Below are 19,198 nucleotides of genomic sequence, written 5' to 3'. Positions count from 1 at the left end.
GCGGATCTCTGTGAGTTCGAGGCCTGTCTGGACTACCAAGTGAGTCCCAGGAAAGGCACAAAGCTACACAGAGAAACCCTGTCTCGAAAAAACCAAAAAGAAGAAATCATTTACAAATAACACATTTACAATTTTTTGTTTTATAGGGCATGGTTCAGGGTCGAAGTTAAAAGGACCTGAACTGAGTTTGAAAGGCACTCAGCACGTCATACAAGCCGGCCAGACTCTCTTTCTCAAGTGCAGGTGAGTATAGCATGAGCGTGGGTGTCATAATCTCACCATTCCCAAATCAACCCCTGATGGAGAGGTCACCTCTCAGAGTAGGAGGGAGAGGGGCAGAGCCTCAGGGGCTCCTGTAATTAAGCTTCACAGAGAGAATTTGTCCCATGGAGGGGAGAGCTTCACGCACCTTGAGGGAATGCCCAAATATTGTCACCTCTTTGTCCTGACAATGGTCCCAAAGCCCCTTAGAATATGTGGTTTGTTCTTAACGAAGCAGACAGACACCCAGGAGGCCTCAGAATCATGCTTCCTGAGACCCGGTTCTGAGCCTGGCCTCAGCCTTGACCGCTTTGCTCTGTCCGGTTGCAGAGGGGAGGCAGCCCACTCGTGGTCTCTGCCTGCAGCAGTGAGTAAGGAGGAGAAAAGGCTGAGCGTCACTAGATCTGCCTGTGGGAGGAACAACAGACAATTCTGCAGCACCCTGACCTTGAACATGGCACAGGCCAACCACACGGGCCTCTACACCTGCGGATACCTCCCCAAATCTGCTTCCAAAAAGAAGAGAACGGAGTCTGCCATCTACATATTTGTCAGTGGTAAGACGGCGACCTCCCACGTTCTCTTCACTTTTGTTTGGCAGTGGGTCCGAGGTCTACTGGGACTGGTGAGAATATGGTTTTCCTAGGAAATGTGGCACACATGGGCAGCAGAGGGCTACCAGCCTAAATGCAGGAACCTGCGAAACAGATCTTGATGCATTTTTAGTGCTCAGTTTCGACCAGAATTTTCAAGATGCAGTGAGTTCAATGTGCCCTGTGAGAAGAGACTCTTGTCTATTGAGTTGACTCCTACAACATCAGAACAGACTGAGCAATAGGATCTATGTGTTAACCATTGAGGTGCTCAGTCTATGGTGCAAGGTGGTGGTCCTTCAGCACAATGCAATCTCCTACATGTTAGAATTATAAAATGTTCTAGGGGAGCTGGGGATAAATACAGACCAGTAGCAAGTTTAAAGCCCTGGGTGTGTGTACACACACACACACACCACAAAGTGTTGGGGGTTATGCTTGAACAGCTTTCTCTTTTAAATTAATCCATGAGGGACTATAGAGATAGCTCAGCTGTTTAAGGGCACTTGCTACTCTTGCAGAGGACCTGGGTTCAATTCCCAGCACCCACATGGCAACTCACAACTGTCTGTAACCCCAGTCCCAGGGAATCCAACACCCTCACACAGACATACATCAGGCAAAACATCAATGCACATAAAATAAATAAATAAATCTTTAAAAAAAAATACCCAATGTGAATCTACCTCCTGGTGGGATAAATAGGTCTTGCATTAAAGTCCTGAGCAGGGCATGTAGTCACCCAGATTCGAGACTAGTCTTAGGAGACAGTCATCTGTATGATACTGGCAGTGACCACTTTCCAGCTACCGTCAGTTGGAATTTTTTTCCCCTCTGAGACTGAGCCCAGGACTTGATGCATGCTAGTCAAGCACGCTGTCTTTGAGCTACATCCCTTTTGTATTTGGGGGATAGGCCCTCACTGAGTTGCCTGTCTGGCCTTGAACTCACAGTGTAGCCCAGACAGGTCTCAAAATTGTAACCCTCGTCCTCAGCCATTGGAAGTAGCCGTGGTTACAGGAGTGAGCCACGCTATGCCTAGCTGTCGGCATGGTTTGGACCGAACCACTTTGATGTCCCCGCTCCTCAAATTCTATTCCTGTGGTTTGTCGTCTTCCAGGGTTAACGCACTGTAGGGTCTAGACTACCTAGAGTTTGCTGTTATAGGGAGGCCACAACCCACTTAACACGAAGAGTAGCTATGGCCAGGGAACTGCAAGGGAGGCCACTCTAAGGAGAGAGGAGAGAGTGGCGGGCAGGAAACGAGGTGGATGGGAAGGTGCAGATTGAGCAGCTTCCGGGGAGCTGTACAGGCCGAGGGGAAGGCAGACGTAGCGCCTGGGGGCTGGGCATACCAAGCTTTGCACTTTCTTTCTCTGGTTCTATGGAACATATCCTGTGGGGTATTTGTTCCTTCCTGCACTTGAGACAGAAAGTGCTTTGCGGTAGGTCCTGGACTTCCTCTGTCTCTTTGAGAAAGGGGAGGGGGAAAAAAGCATCCATCCACATTAGAACTCATCATCAGCCTTTCTCCTGTGGGTTTGGAAGAGACCCGCTTGCAAGCAGACACTGAAATCAATAACCATAATAATAGTAGTAGTAACGTCTTAGTTCCTAGTAAAACAGTATTCAGCCAATTCCCCTTAACTCCTGTACGGTTCAATAGATCTCAGGAGTTCATGGAATCGGCAACTCCAATGTGTACCCTCCACTCCATTTCCCTCTCACCACTGAAGAGAAACTTTGTTACTCATAGTCATTCCCATCTCAACTGTTAAACAGCAACCAGCAAGAAGCCGTTACTTTGGACGGCAAACCACTGGTTAACACAAATGCTGGGAGGGTAAAGGCCCGGGACTGTCTTGACTGTTTACGTTTGCAGTGTGTTGTCTTGGTAAGTCGGGATGCATAGCCAAGGTCCTTTGTTCCATGGATAAACGAGCTGCCGAACACCCGCCGTATGGAAGGAATACTGTGTTAAACCTGATGCTGAGGATGCATTTGGATTAGTAAGAAAATGTGCCAACGCTAATTACTGATGTCTGTCATGGGCTGGGTGGGGAAACAGTAGCCACCGTGTCGTGGATTTAGCGCCGATTTCGCTGTCTTTTTCTGGAGGTTGTCATTGGTCTCAGACCTTCTTAAAGCTAACATGACAACAATCTCCTAATCACCTGGAACTCTCGTGTTGCCAAAACGTTCATGCATTTTTTTGTTTTTGTTACTTTAATTCTCTCCTGAGATAATTGGGGCTTCTTCCATTTTTATTGACCACACCCCCAGAGGTGCATTTTACTTGTTGGGCACAAAGCTTGTCTCCAATAATGCAGATATTACCTCTGAGGTTAATGAATTCCAGCCTTTTTCACTGCACACTAACTGCCCATCACTTCCTTCTCATAGACTAGGAAGCCTTTTGAGTGGCAACTTGCTGCCCCTGACGAACATCTACAGACGAGTTGGCACTTCATTCTTGAGTCTTATAAAGATGAGAAACCTTGTAGGTGTGTTTTGAAAGGTAGCTGTGCAGCCCCAGGGGTCTAGAGAAAAAGACTCAAGCGTGTATAGCTTTTCCTATTTACTGCCAAATACAGCACCCGAACTATGAGCAAACATGTGTTTAGGACACTGTAGAGTGCCGCGTTTCCCAGGCACAGTCACCAGCTAAGCTCTGATGTGGACGGAGCATCCAGTAGCCTACAGAACACCAGTTATCACCACACCCACCACGCCTTCCACTAGAACACAGCATTCAGGGAATTTATTATTCAAGTAACCCTGTTTAATGACATTAGTGGACTTAACGAAGTTGGCCGGCACGTTAACATTTCCGCTAATATAACTTCTTACGGTTGTTAAGCTTTCCTTTCACATAAGCAAATGGTTGTGTTTATAGAGCGCCATTTATCCCCACTCCTCACCCAGTTACTTCACTGTTCTCTGAATAAGGGAAGAAACAGGAACGTCACAGCAGGCTTTGCAGAGAGCAGTGGACTCCTGCAGTTGCAGGATATAACAGGCAGTCTTTCCCTGAAGAGAAGACGGGATGGGGCCAGACTGAAGGAGGGAAGCCATTTATAGGGGTGGTGTGTGCCTCACAGCAGCAGAGAGGGTGATAGGAAGGCCACAGGGAAGCAGAGGGCTGGCAGCTTTGGGGAATGCAATCAGTCTTGATGCCGGCGGGTAAGGACAGGGAAGTATAGCCAGAGACACTTAAATTATTCTGTCAGGGTAGCTAGGCCACTCGCTCTGGTCACAGCCAGAGCAAGCTTCCCCGGTAAATGATACTGATGTCAGGTCATCCCCTTGGATACACTCTTAACATGGTCTGGACAAATGGCGTGTGAATGTGAATCGCTGATAAAATGGAGTTCTCCAGAAAATGTAGCTATGAACTTTTGGCTTATAAAGAAACAGATCGTCACAATGCATCCTCTTACTCAGTCCTCCTTACAAAGTATTTCCAGAGCCTTGCTGGCATTCAGGATGACTGTGCACACTCTGTCTCCCGGGAAGGAGAGGATTCTGTTTACACTTCAGGTATTCTGGGGCAAGGATTTGGCTATGGGACAGTCTTTTCTAGAAGTCTAAGGATTTCATTAAGATTATCCTTACATGAGTTTTAAGTGGACAGTAGGAAACTGCCCCACAGAGTTTTTGTATGTGTGTGTGTGTGTGTGTGTCTGTCTGTCTGTCTGTCTGTCTGTGTGTGCACATGCATGTGCCCAGTGAGTGTGTGAAGGTCAGAGGACAACTTTGCAAATTGTCCTTCTTTCCTTCCACCGTGGGTTCCTGGGATCAAACAGAAGCTAACTCACCAGCCCTGGCCTCGAGCTTCTGTTGGCAGGGTTCTGTCCACAGATATTGATAGCAAACCTCCTATGTCTAAGACCCTGTGGTTTGTTCCGTACATGGTCCAGAAGACTGAATTACAGAATGATATAGCTTTGAAATTCAATTCACCGGTGACTTTATGGGACCGTGGTGCCAGTTTGTGGGTCTTTAAAACAAAGTCCAGTTTTATTTTTACTGTTCCTGGAATGACTATGGTTCAGAAGTGGTCTCTCTATATGATGAAGAGGACCCTTCTATCAGTCCTTAGTATTGACCCCAATTACTGCTCTGGGCCAGTCCTCCTGGGGGCATCTGTTGTGGAGTTTTGTTCCAGGGTAGTGTCGCTGGTTCCTGCCAGAGCTGTGAAAGAAGAGAAACAAATATTTCTGTCATTTATAATAGACACAGGCATGGTTTGGAACCATAGATTTCCCCCCTTGGAAAACAGGACCCTCTGTACCCTGGCTGTGTGCTCCCTCTGGGGCAGAAGCATGAAGGAGATTATCCATTCTGCCCATCACTCTGATTAGTACCACATGGCCAGAGTTCAGAGAGCAGAAACCTAACTGGACCGTTTTCCTTTTCGGTCACACAAACTTTGATGGAAGACACTCTGGATGTCTCTAAGCCCCGCCATTTCATGTTTCTCTTGAAGAAATATTTGTGTCATTAAACTCCTTGCCAGGATGGAAGCCACTCTTGCTGCTGGTGTTCTTGGTATACTTTCTGTTCATCTAGAATGTTCCTTAGATTGCCATCAATAGCTCTGTCAAATATTCAGGCTGCCACTCAGACAAAGAGAATGATTCCTGGTATTTGCTACATTGCACATCGGAAAGATCTGGCATGTGGGTTCTCTAGAGCACATTGGTAAGGCTTGCTAGCAATGACGTCTGCGTGTACCAGCGGCCTTTAGCAGAATGGCACGGGCACTCAACGGTAATCAAAATGAACCAACATAGTCTCGAACAAGCTACTTGGACACAGCCTACAACTTTGAGAAGCTGATGACTGGGAATAGAACTATGAAGTCTCCAGTTGGCAGTGAAGTCCAAAGGCGGTACGACTGGCCGTGCGTTCTCCTTTCCCCCAATACAGTCAAGACGTGAAAAATAATGGGCTGGAACTTTATAATGTTTTAAGAATAAAAAAAAAGTTGCATCAAGCAACCATTTTTTGAGGAAAATGAGCAAGAGGTTTTCTCAAAAGACATTTCCTTAAGCTGGAAAAGCTTTAGGTATCTGAATGTTTCATAGCTTTAACACTCTCGATGGAACACCTGTCGCTTCTAGAGACAGGGAGAGCAGCGACTTGTTCCTCGCAGCTGGTGCAGCGCTAACACTCGGTGAGTCCCCCTCACTGTGGAATGCATTTGTTTTCCCATTTGATGCATCTTCCCTGAGCTACACTGACCTGGGTGAGTGACTGGCCACCTAACAGCCCCCGCGGCCCCTTCCTGCTTTCATCAGACTTTAACATCAGTTAATCAGTGACCAATGGAACAGCATAACCTGGACTGTACATTTGTTTCGAGCCCCTGCTGTGGCTCTCACCAGGTCCTCAGCCTTGTGAGAAATGATCGGAAGAATAATGGCTAGCTTTAAAGGGCCCTTACACTCTGCGTTTTACATGTTTGAACAGGGTCCAGCCGAGGAAGCAGCAGTACCTCCTGTTTTGTGTTTGTGTGTGTGTGAGTGTGCGAGTGTGCGTGAAGAGGCTACTGGACCCTCCAGGAGCTGGAGTTTCAGGTGCTTGTGAACTGCCTGTTACGGGTGCTGGGATCTGAACTCAGGTCCTCTGGAAGAACAGCAAATGCTCTTAACCACTGAGCCATCGCTCCAGCTCCATTGGTGGGTTTTAAAGAAAATGACTTTACTCGGAGTTTTCATAAAGGTTCTCACCAGAATCGATTAGGAGGAGCAGACATCCTGAGTGCCTTCTGCCCCCATGTGGGTGCCCCCCCCCCACTGTTGAAGCCTCTGTCAGAGTGGTGCAGCTGATAAGCTGACGTAGGCCGTCACAGTCAACACCGTGTGTAGATAACTAGTTTACATCCGAGAGACAGGGTTTACAGTGTAGCCTAGGCTGTCCTGGAGCACTGTAGACCTGACTGGCCTTGAGCTTGTGGCAATTCTCCTGCCTCTGTCTCCTGAACGCTGTGGGGTCATCTTGATGGTGTGTAATCTTGACTTTAGATTAATACATGATGGCTCATATCCATCGTCATAGTGTCACACAGGATGATTTTGCCTCCCTAAAAATCCCCTGCGCTCCCCTCAGTCACCGCCCCCATCCCAGGAAACCACTGATCTTTCCCTGTTCCTATAGTTTTTCTTCACCAGAGTTTGTACAGATGTATCATACAGTGTCTTTTATACATTAGCTTCTTTCTTTTTGTAATGCGCATTAGATTCCTCCACGTTGCATGGTGGCACACCCCTTTAATTCCGGCACTGGAGAGGCAGAGGCAGGCAGATTTCCATGAGTTTGATGCCGGCCTCCGTAGAGAGTTCCAAACCAGCCAAGGCTGCATAGAGAAAACCTATCCCAAAACAAACAAACACAAAACAAAATAAAAAGATTCATCCATGTTTTCTTATAACTTTGATATTTCTTTCCTTTCTTCCTCTTCCGCCTCTCTTCCTCCTCTTCCTCCTTCTGTCTTGTGTCTCCCAGAAAGGCTTCAGCTTTGCTCTGTGAGGATGACCTGAGATCACAGGCATGCGGTAACTGCACACATAGCTTATGCAGACCTGGAGTCAAACCCAGGGCTTCGTGCATACCAGGAAAAGACTTTACCCACTGAGCTAAATCCCCAGACCTTCATTTCTTTAGCACTAAAAAATATTCTACTATCCGGAGGTACCACAGTTTATTTGCCCCTGCACCTACTGAGGAAGGTCTTGGTTGCTTTTCAGTCTTCGCAAGCATGACGAAGACACTATAAACATCCAAAAACATCAACTCCTCAGGTGAACAGCGAGGAGTGTGATTGCTGCATTGCATGGTAACCGTGTGATTGTTTTGTAAGAAGTTGCCAAGTTACCTTTCAGAGTGTCCATCACAGGGGCTGGAGACATGGCTCAGAGGTTGAGAGCACTGGCTGCTCTTCCAGAGGACCTGGGTTCAATTCCTAGTACCCACATGGCATCTCACAACTGTCTATAAATCCAATTCCATGAGATCCGGCACCCTTACACAGATGTAAGCAAAACACCAATGCACGTAAAAAAGAAACGAAAAGGACAGAGTGTCCATCACATCCTTTTCCATGCCCACCAGCAATGAATAGAGTTTGTGTTACTCTATAACAGTGGTTCTCAACCTTCCTGTGACCCTTCCTGTGACACTGTGACCCTTTGGGATACAGTTCCTTATGTCGTGGTGACCCCCCAACCATAAAATTATTTCATTGCTACTTTGTAACTGTAATTTTGCTGCTGTTATGAATCACAGTGTAAATATCGGATAAGCAAGATATCTGAAATGAGACCCCGAGGGGGTCGTAGCCCACAGGTTGAGAACCACTGGTCTACAGCCTCACTGTTATCCAGTGTTGTCAATGTTCTGGACTTCAGCTGTCTCACTGATGTATAGTGATCTCACTGGTTTGGAGTACATCTTCCCAGTGGCATGTTGTGAAATATGCATATTCTTTGGTGAGATGTTTCGTCAGCATCATTGGCCCATTTTTCATTCTTTTGATATGATCTTTATCAAAGGATCCTCACTTTATGCTTGAGACTGTGACCCACTCTGAGTTCATTTTTGTAATTTTGGCATTTATATTTATTTTTATTTTATGTGCATGAGTGTTTGCCTGCATGTCTTTCCAGCAAATGCTTCTAGAACAAGCTGATATCCACTTGCAAAGAGTAATTTTTAAAATGAGTGTTGTAGGGGCTGGAGAGATGGTCCAGCTGTTAAGAGGCCTTGGGTTTTATTCCCAGCACCCACATGGCAGCTCACAACCATTCCTAACTCCAGTCTGGGGATCCAGCGCCCTCTTCGGGTCTCCTTCAGTACTGTATGCATGTGGTACACAGTCATACATGCAGGCAAAATACCATCCACATAAAATAGAAACAAAAAACTTGGGTGGGAAATAGGGATCATGATGTCCTAGGTGTGGCCATAGCTTGCTTATGTGAAAAAAGGTCAGGCTTTAAAAGAACTGTGTTCAGAGCCCTGAAGGCAGAACACCTGGGCAGGAGGGAGGTCAGGACAGGCAGATTGCACGGAGATGTAAGGGAGACTTTCTGACACTGAGAGTTGTCCGCAAGTGGCCTGAGCTGCCTTGGGAGATGGAGATCCCACGTGTGCAGGCATCTGGGACGAGGCAGGTGCTCACTGGATGCGGCTGGATGCTCCTGTAGCACCCAGCACCTGGCTAATGCTGAGATTTTCCTGGTAAAGGCTCCCGTCCTTGTGGCTACCTTCTTGGGCCCATTTCATTGCAGCCCAACAAGACAAATTCCGCTACAAATTCTATTTGGGGTATGCCAGTATATCAAAGTCAGTTGCTTATGCTTTCTAAATATCTTTTATATATTGAATTTCATGTCTGAGAATGGGCATAATCAAATCAAGCTTCAGGTCCAGGTCTGGTTCCGAGTGAAGCCCCTGACTTTCGTCTTCGCCTCAGCATCCATTCCAGCTTCCCCGAGACTTAAATCTGCAGGGCTACCAGCTGGAAGCCTGCTGGCCAGGTTCAGGTCAGGTGCGCAGGTTCTTAATAATTGGAAGAGTTAAAAATCTGATTTCCTCTTTACTTTGAAAGTTGAGCCAAGTGGTGGTGGCACACGCCTTTAATCCCAGCACTCGGGAGGCAGAGGCAGGCGGATCTCTGAGTTGAGTCCAGCCTGGGCTACACAGAGAAACCCTGTATCGTGACTTGGCACCAGCTGTGAGCTGGAGCTACCCTCTTCAGACACAGCCACCACGCCCACCGGCTAGAGGCTGGTTCTCCTCACCTGCCTTCTTTGCTGGGGCCCCAGTGACGGAACTTGGTTCTAGCCCTGAGCCTTTAACATGCTGCTGGGTCTGTCAGAAGGTCCCATGTTGCCTGTCTTTCTGGGCCATGGTTTCTCCCAACATGTGTGGATGACGGCAATGGTCATGGCCTCCCCTGGGTGACACAGGTGTGTCAGGGCCAGATTTTGGTTTGGGAGAGACAGGAAACTTGAATCCATTCCTGTGCTTGGGAAGGTGTCGTCCCCCCACTTCCTCCCCCCTCATCCCCCACCCCCCCACCCCCCCACCCCCCCGTGAGTCTCGGTTCCCTCATCTCCAACAAGAGACCACGCTGAGGTGTCTGTGATATCCCCGGGGAGGTTTCACAGTTTCGTGTGTCCAGGGCAAACAAAAAGAGTGAGCTCAGGAAACAAGTGCCTCCATTCTTGGAGTGGGAAAGTTATAGCATGTTTCTCCTTCATTTCTGTTTCTCCCCCCACCCCTACCCTGCCTGCCTTCTCTCTGAGATGTGGCTCAGGTTATCTGGTAAGCAGAACGGAGGACTGGGCCAACCTGCTTTGTGTGAGTACCTGGGAGACGGAAGGTCTGCCCTGTACCTAGCACGCCATGCCCAATGAGACCCTCGACAAATCAACTTAGTTTGTAGCTGCACATTAAAACACAAACAAAAACAGAAGTCTCATTTTCCCCTTCCGGGTAGAATTTAGAACTTAACCCCAGGAATGCGAAGGACCATTCCTGTTGTATGAGGTGTGCATGCTGTGCTGTGTCGGGCAAACTGCTAAGGACCTTGAGTCCCGAAATGTGTTTGTGCAGAGTTGAACGCATCCTACACACTTTTCAAACCGCCTCAGCGGGTGTCTTCTCCAGAAACATCTTTGCCTATGTGTTGAGGTTGCTGGACAGTGGGTAGAGAGGATGACCCTGGTTCCCTGTTAGGGGAGGAGCGACAGGAGGACAGGGCTGAGGCATGGTCTCTTTTCTCTTCTGATGCTGTTCAAGCTTCTGCTGTAGGGGAAGCACCACGGGTTGGTGGGGGGGGGCGCTTGGCGGGTGGAGTCAAGGGGCAGGGCGGAAAGTCACTCGCACCATGCAGACAGCGCTCACGTAGAGCATTTTATTAAGGGAAGAAGGGACGCGGACTGCGCCTCTGGAAATAAGAGAGGAAGAGAGAAGAAGAGACGGGGGGGGGGGGGGGGGGGGGGGGGGGGGTGGTGGTGGTGGTGGTGGTGGTGGTGGTGGTGGTGGTGGTGGTGGTTCAGAGCGGGGAGAGGAAGACTGAGAGAGAGAGACAAGCGGGGCCCACCTCTTAAAGGGGGCTTGGTGCATGCAAAAACAGGCTATGCAAATGGGGCTACGTGGGATGACGTTGTCAGAACCCTGAGCGGGCCAAAGTACTGCCTGCTTCCTGGCACGGTTCCCAAGGGGCCGGCTAGGTGATGTCTAACCGTTAACACCAAGCCCAAGGAGGGGGCCACTCACTGCAGCCAGGCAGGTAGTAAGGAAGGGCTTCTCAGGAATGGTGCCTCTTCCTTTGTGGTACACAGATACAGAATTGCTAATTTCAGGGTTCGTTTGTTTCGTTGATTTACAGTGACATCGTGGATGGGAATGCAATGGTCCTTCCCTGTGTCCCCTGTGCTCTGACAGAACTGTTTTGTGTAAGGTGTCTGTCGTTTTGGCAGACACTGGTGAGCCCTACTGCGGAGTGTTCACATTTGAACGGGAAAGGTCCCCACAGGCTCCTGCCTTTGAGTACTTGGTCCTTCGCAGGTGGTACTGGGTTGAGAGGCCATGGAACCTTTCAGACCGAGGCCCACTGGTGGGTATGGGCCACTGGAGATAGACCTGGCAGATTGTGGCAGATATGTGGCCAGGCTTCCCTTCGGGCCAGCCTCTGCTTCTTAGCCAACACCATGGGGGAAGCTGTGGTTATAAGCACCCTCAACCACAGACTGACTCCAGTCTGTGTGCCCGCCGCTGCCACTGTGAAATACTGAAATACAGCCACACTGAATCCTTCCTTCCTTAACTAACTGTTATCTTGCTGTAGCAACAAGAAAACTAACTAAGGCACTGAGCCAGCCTCGGTGACATTTTTTTTTTTATCCCCCTTAAACCTGGATGCTGATCCTCTGGGTAACCAGGGGCTACCAATGTGTTCACCCTGTGTGATGCTCACCTCCTGCACAGAGTGCACAAGCTTCGTCCATCTAAATGAAGATAGAAAGGCCTTCATTGTTCTCCCAAAGACTCAGGGACGCCAGGGGGGACCTGAGGACACATTTGTTCACAATGGCTTTGGCACAGGGGTGAATTCCGTTATTGGTGAGTGCCCTGGAAAGGGTGTGCACTGGGGCTGGAGAGAAAGGCTGTGAGGACCCAGGGGGTGAGCAGGAGTCATTCCAGCTCAGAAAACAGGGTCCCCTGCTTTCTTTCCAGATAAGCTGTACGGGGAAGTAGATTCACCTGTCTACAATAGAGAATTCAGTGGGCTTCCGTGGATTGACAGAATATGCCATATTCCACCACCTCAGAAGGAAAGCTGGACCCCATGGACTCACTCCATACCCCCAACCCGTGCCTCTTCTGTCCTAAGCAAGCATCGATCTACTTTCTGCAGGGTAGATCGGCCTCTTTCGGATATCTTACAAGAGTCTAGCTGTGTCTGGCTTCTTTGACACAGTGTGTTTTTGAGGTTCATGCATCACCTCATTCTTTCTATAGCTGACTGAACCATGCTACATGGTGGGGATAGACAGACCACACTTCAGTGACCCACTTATTGGCTGATAGACATTTCAGTCATTTCTGCTCCCTGACTTCTTGTTGTTTTTTTGTCTCTTGTTTTAAGTTTTTGAGACAGGGTCTCTCTACATAGCCTTGGCTATCCTAGAACTAACTATGTAGATCAGGCTGGCCTTGAACTCACAAGGATCCAACTGCCTCTGCCTCCCTAGTGCTGGGACTAACAACATGCACTACCACTGCCTGGCCTATGGCTATTTTTGATAACGCTTCAGTAAATACTGTATACAAGCTGTTGTGTGGATATAAATGCCCATTGTCTTGAGTGTGCACCTATTGGTAGATAGGTTTCTGAATGGTAAGGCCGCTAGTTCTGTGTTGACACTCCTGGGGAAGTAACCATTGTTTTGTTTTTGTGTTTAATGTAGTCGTGCCGTTTCTCATCCCAGCTGCCGTCACTGCTGACTCTCGTCAGCTCTTGCTACTATGTCCCTTTCATTCAGCCATTTTGGCGGCTGTGAAGTGGCCACTCACCGCTTGGATGAGTGTTTTCCCAATGGCTCCTGACCTCGGACAACTTTTCATGTGTTTACTGAATCCTTTGTATCTCATCTTGGAAGAAATATCCATTCAAGTCTTTTCGAATTATTATTTTTTTAAAAAAAATGTTATTTTTATTATTGCTTTTAACTTATGTATACATGAGTGTCTATGTGGGTGTGTGCCACCCGTGTGGGGGTGCTGGCAGAGGCCGGAAGAGGGCGTCGGATTCCCTGGAGCTGGAGTTACATGAGACTGTGAGCCACCTGATGTGGGTGCTGAGAACAACACTTGAGTCTTTGGCAGGGACGGTCAATACTCTAAACTGCTGAGCCGTCTCTCTGGCCCCGCCCTCTTGCACTCTTCAGTGGAGTTATTTGTCTTTCTTACTGAGTTGTCAAAGGTCTTACATTTATTATTATTTTATGCAATGTTATAAATGTTTCAAATATTCTTATCTAGATGTGTATGTATTATAAATATACGTGTTATATACTGCTCAAAATGTTTTCAGGATTAAATATAAGTGTGTTTTATATGTTTTAGATGCAAGCGCCTTAGCAGATACACATATTTTCACTCATTTGTTCGGGAGGGATTTGTGTTTTCATTCTCTGGATAGTCTTCCTTGACGACTGAAAGTTCTCAGTTTTGGTGAAATGCACTTGTCAGCCTTTCCCCTCGCTGTTTATTCTTTTTTTTTTTTTAAAGATTTATTTATTATGTACACAGAAGAGGGTGCCAGATCTCATTACAGATGGTTGTGAGCCAACATGTGGGTGCTGGGAATTGAACTCAGGACCTCTGGAAGAACAGTTGGTGCTCTTAACCTCTGAGCCATCTCTCCAGCCCTCGCTGTTTATTCTCACAAGCTGGCTGTAACATGTCATGATTTTGTTGAGGTTTGTTTTGATCGTACATTGTACTCATTTGATAGTTTTCTTGTGAAGGTTTCAGTCTGGGCTTCATCAGAACATTGACCTCATAAGATGAGTTAGAAAGTTTTCGTTGTTCTGATTTTTGGGGAAACATTTATGAAGAATTGGTAATCTTTAAGTTTGGTAGAATTCATTTGCCATCTGAGTCTTGGTGTTTCCTTGTGAGCAGGTAGATTTATTTTGTTTTCTAATAACTGATTCAATCTCTTGTTGTAGGTCTGTTTTGGCCATCTACCTCTTGGTATTTCCAGTAGTTTGTGCCTTTCTAGAAAGCTGTCCATTTTATCAGTCATCTAGGTAATGGTGTATGACCATATTCCTTCATAATTCCTATACTTCCATGAGGCCTGTTCTAATGTCTCACATCTGTCTATACTTCCATGAGGTCTGTTCTAATGTCCCACATCTGTCTATATTTCCATAAGGTCTGTTCTAGTGTCTCACATCTGTCTATATTTCCATAAGGTCTGTTCTAATGTCTCACATCTGTCTATATTTCCATAAGGTCTGTTCTAGTGTCTCACATCTGTCTATACTTCCATGAGTTCTGTTCTAGTGTCTCACATCTGTCTATACTTCCATGAGGCCTGTTCTAATGTCTCACATCTGTCTATACTTCCATGAGGCCTGTTCTAATGTCTCACATCTGTCTATACTTCTATGAGGTCTGTTCTAGTGTCTCACATCTGTCTATACTTCCATGAGGTCTGTTCTAGTGTCTCACATCTGTCTATACTTCCATGAGGTCTGTTCTAGTGTCTCACATCTGTCTATATTTCCATAAGGTCTGTTCTAGTGTCTCACATCTGTCTATACTTCCATGAGGCCTGTTCGTTCTAATGTCTCACATCTGTCTATAATTCCATGAGGCCTGTTCTAATGTCTCACATCTGTCTATACTTCCATGAGTTCTATTCTAATGTCTCACATCTGTCTATACTTTCATGAGGTCTGTTCTAGTGTCTCACTTCTGTTTATAGCAGTTTGAGTCTATTTTTTTTTTCTCCTTGGATTGTTGGATAAGTTTTTGTCACATTGTGTTCACCTTTTCAAAGACTCAGTCATCAGCTTAGCTGTTACTTTCCCTCTAAACATGTGTTAGCTCATCCTCTGAGTGTGATGCCTTGTGTTGTCCTGTTCATTCCATAGCATTTTCTGATCCCTCTTTGAGTTCTTCTTTGTCCAACTTGTTGTTTAAGAATATGTCATCTAATTTCTAGTTTTTCCAGTCTTCCCAATTTCTGTTACTGAATCCTAAATAACACACTCTACATTAATTCTATTCTTTTGACTTTATTAAGGTTTGTTTTATGGCCTAGCATATGCTCTGTCATTGAAATTCTCTATGTGCACTTATGAAAAAATGTATAACCTGCTTGGATGAGTGGGGTGTTCTATGCATGTGTTAGGTATAGTTGGTAACTAGTATTGCTCAAGTATTTTCTTCCTGTTTGATCTTCTGTCCAGTTATTCCATCTTTACTGAAGTAATATGGGACTTCAGTAGTATGCTCAGTGGTTAGGAACATTGGCTGCTCTTGCAGAAGACCTGGGTTCAGTCCTTAGCACTCACATGGTAAACTGCCTACAACTGCCTGTAGCTCCAGTTCCAGGGGATCCAATGCCCTCTTCTGGCCTCCTCCGGTGCATACGAACTCCCAGAAGCATATAGATACACATGAAATTAACTAATTAATTTTTTAAAAAGTAGGAGGCTAGCCGGGCAGGGGTGGCGCACACCTTTAATCCTAGCACTCAGAGGGCAGAGGCAGGCGGATCTCTGAGTTCGAGGCCAGCCTGGTCTATGGAGTGAGTTCCAGGACAGCCAGGGCTACAGAGAAACCCTGTCTTGGGCGCGGGGGGAGTAGGAGGCTGAAGCGCTTGCGTTATTGTTTGTCTACATTTCTCCCTCCCGTTCTGTTGGCTTTTCTTCTTGTGTTTTGTTGTACACGTTTATCGCTGTTATGTCTTCCTGATAGACTGGTCCTCTTACTCTTACTAAGTATTCTTTAGCTCTAGCAACACTTACTGCTTTAAAGTCTGTTTGGGGCTGGACAGACAGCTTAGGACCCAAGAGTACTTGTTCCAAAGGATCAGAGTTCGGTTCCCAGCACCCATGTCGGGTGCCTCACACTACCTGTGACTCCAGCTCCAGGGGAATCCAGCACCCTCTTCTAGCCTTTGCAGACACCTGTGGCAGACACAGGTGGCCTACACACACACACACACACACACACACACACACAGAGGTAAATCTTTTTAAAGGTCTATTTTGTCTGATGTCATAGGCACTCAAATCACATGATAGCTGAAAAGCTGAACTAACAAACCCCTGGCGGACAGTGTAAGTCTGTGAAGAATTTGCATCTTTTCTTTGTCTTGCATATATTTCAAAGAATTTTTTTTTTAACCAATCAACAAACCATTGTCAGTGTTAGAGATAATCCACAGCCTGAAAACCTGCCGAAAGTCCCGTGCCCAGATGTAGACGTCTTAGTGGGATTGGTTAGTGTTTATCCTCTCCACCTCTTCAGTAAATGGAAACCACACCCTCCTTTTTAATCCCTCAGAGTCCCCAGGACCAGGACTTGGCAGAAAATAAAAATGAAGGGAAAGATAACCAGGAAAAAGTCTATATGCATCTTTAAAATGTGTGTGCATGGGCTGGAGAGATGGCTCAGTGGTTTAGAGCACTGACTGCTCTTCCGAAGGACCCAGGTTCAATGTCCAGCACCCACCTGGCAGCTAACAACTGTCTGGAACTCCAGTTCCAGGGGATCTGACACCCACAGCAAAACACCAATGCACGTAAAAACAATAAAATAATATATTTTTTAAATGTGTGTGTGCTAGAAAACAGGATGCTTACTTTTGAACCTGCTTTCAAATAAAAGAAAAAAGGGCTTTTAAAATTTGAGGAGGGGGTCACTTACTTGCATCAGTGTTGGTTAGAACTGGAGTCAGAATGACATTCTCCACACTGTGTGCCTTAATGTGCCATCGTGATTACAGGTCCCCAAAGGAAAAACAGCCATTAAAAACCGACACAGTTCTACTCTTAGCAAGGGTCTCTAATCTCTCCTCGCCCACTTGCACTGAAGAGTGACAGCCCGGATTCCCCCCTGGGTGGGAAGACCTGCCAGGTTCCTGTCACTGCTGTGAGCCCTAAAGGTTCAGGGGGTGAGGACGGCATGACTTTCACCTAGACGTACATTATCTTGAGTCCCCGGTGACGGTGTGTGAGCGGCCTGAGCACTGGCCTCTTCCTCACTCTTTCAACAAGCAGCCACTTTGATTGCAGGAACCCACTCTGCAGCACTGGCCAGAGGTAGTAGTCATTTTTAATTTTATAACAAAGACAAATACATCCTATGGGAGTAGGAAGCGGTTTTACTGGTGATGTTAATGGAACCGTGACCTCTCCCATACCTATGGTCCTACAAAACAAAATGTTTGTATTATGTCAGGCAAGTTCATTCTGTGCTCTTCCTTGAAGCAAGTTGCAAAGGAAATGTACTCTTAATAAGCCCAGAGAGTAGAATGGTGGGTGTATGTGTGAGTGAGTGTGTGTGCGTGTGTGCGTGTGTGTGTGTGTGTGTGTGTGTGTGTGTGTGTGTGTGTGCGCGCGCGCGCGCGCGCGCATACAGGCATGGGGTCATTTGCAAACATGGTAGACTTCTAATGCTGCCATTGGCTGACATACAAACAATATGTTTTCAGTTGTGTTGGATGAAACAATGTGTTTTTAGGTTGTGTTTGGATGGCCATCTTTGAGTTTCGGCGGCCCTCTGCTGACACTGAGGCAGGCCTTTGGGAGACAACAGCTGGGTGAAATCTAAGTGTTTGGGGGAGTCCACAGGAGCAAAGGGACAAAGGGACTCAGAGGCAAAGATGATCCCATTTGAAATTGCTGTTTCTTTAGCTGAGAGCTGATGACACCGTGTTTACCATTTCCTCTAGAAACTTCTGATGTCAGTGTTCTTTGTTGGAAAGGGTTGTCTGAGAAGAAAGTAAATTAATTTGAAGGATTTACAGTTCAGTTAAAGGAATTAAGCTGTTTCCTGTTATTTCTGTTTACCTTTGGGACACTCTGTCTGTCTGTCTGTCTGTCTGTCTATCATCTCTCTCTCTCTATTGTAGAGAGACTTGCAGGAGAAAGAGAGAGCATGATGCAGGCCTGGCCCTGCTGGGCGTCTGCCTCAGCAACCTCATCTAGTGGAGGATTTGGTTCTGACCAGCACCCCGTCTCCACATCACTTATTTTCTCCCTTTGCTCATGTTCTACACCCACCGAGAATTCCTAATCAACAAAACAGCTCTATTATAAACGGTGACAGTCAAAATGAACGCCGATCAAGGACAAATGGCTTGTTTTCCTCGAGTGCAAATGGATATGCTTTCTAACTCGAGTTTTAACTTTAATGGGTATTATTAAATGATATATGATTATTCTAGAAAAACCAACAGAGAAAATAACCCAGCTGAGCATGAGAACTCTGTGTGAGTTCAAGGCCAGCCTGGTCTACAGAGTGAGTTTCAGTCCAGCCAGAGCTACACAGTAAGACCTTTTCTCAAAAAGAAAAAAAAAAAGCAAGAAGGAAAAAAGAGGAAAAAATAAAAAGGAAAAGAGAGGAGGAGACAATAACTCATAAAACTAACATCCAAAGATAACTAACTTCTTTCCCTCTCCCACTTCCTACACCCCTGCCCCCAATTCCTTTAAAAAAGAAAGGTACCTAGCCAAGTAGCCAAGGCTGGCCATTTGTCCTGCTTCCTTGACTAACTTGCTGGGATTATGGGTGTGGATCACAAAGCCTGGATCCAGTTTTTTTTTGTTTTCTGTTTTCTCTGCCACTGCAAGTCTGAAATCAAGGTGTTTCCAGGGCCACCCCCCACCGTACCTATTGGGAATCTGCATCCTCACCTCCCATCTCCTTATTCTGGCTTCCCAGCATCCTTCAACTGGCAGACATCACATCAACCTTTGCTTCTGTTCTTCTTACAGGGCTGTTTTAAGATTCATATGATAGGCTGAGGGCCCACTCTCCTTAGCTTAAGTAACTACATTCACTCAACTCTCTTTCCATGTAGGCCCCATTCAGAAGTACCGAGTGCTCAGGACCTCACCAGCCTCACTCAGGACAGCCACTGTGCAGCCACTGTGGGTGTTTGGCAACCCTTGCCCGCTGACATTTCTTGTTTCTCTAATAGTCATCCTGTGTCAGCATCCAGTGTTGAGGGAGGACCAGCCAGCGAGTCCGGGGCCTCCTTGGTCCTTTCATACAGGGCTCTTGGTCCCTAAAGTTTGGAA

The 19,198-nt window shown here is 46.6% G+C and overlaps 1 protein-coding gene across 1 annotated transcript in view; it reads left to right on the top strand.

The window, feature by feature from the left end:
- Positions 1-19,198, top strand: part of Flt1 (fms related receptor tyrosine kinase 1) — a 168,350-nt gene that overhangs the window by 23,830 nt on the left and 125,322 nt on the right. The window contains 2 exon segments of the mRNA XM_052754536.1: positions 147-243; positions 592-818. Coding sequence (XP_052610496.1) covers positions 147-243; positions 592-818 — 324 coding nt within the window.

The sequence above is a fragment of the Peromyscus californicus genome, unplaced genomic scaffold (genome assembly GCF_007827085.1).
Source record: "Peromyscus californicus insignis strain IS unplaced genomic scaffold, ASM782708v3 Scaffold_2__1_contigs__length_46816999, whole genome shotgun sequence".
In the NCBI taxonomy this organism is placed as follows: Eukaryota; Metazoa; Chordata; class Mammalia; order Rodentia; family Cricetidae; genus Peromyscus; species Peromyscus californicus.
Note: the sequence above shows the minus strand (reverse complement) of the source record. Positions and strands in the feature narration are given on the sequence as shown.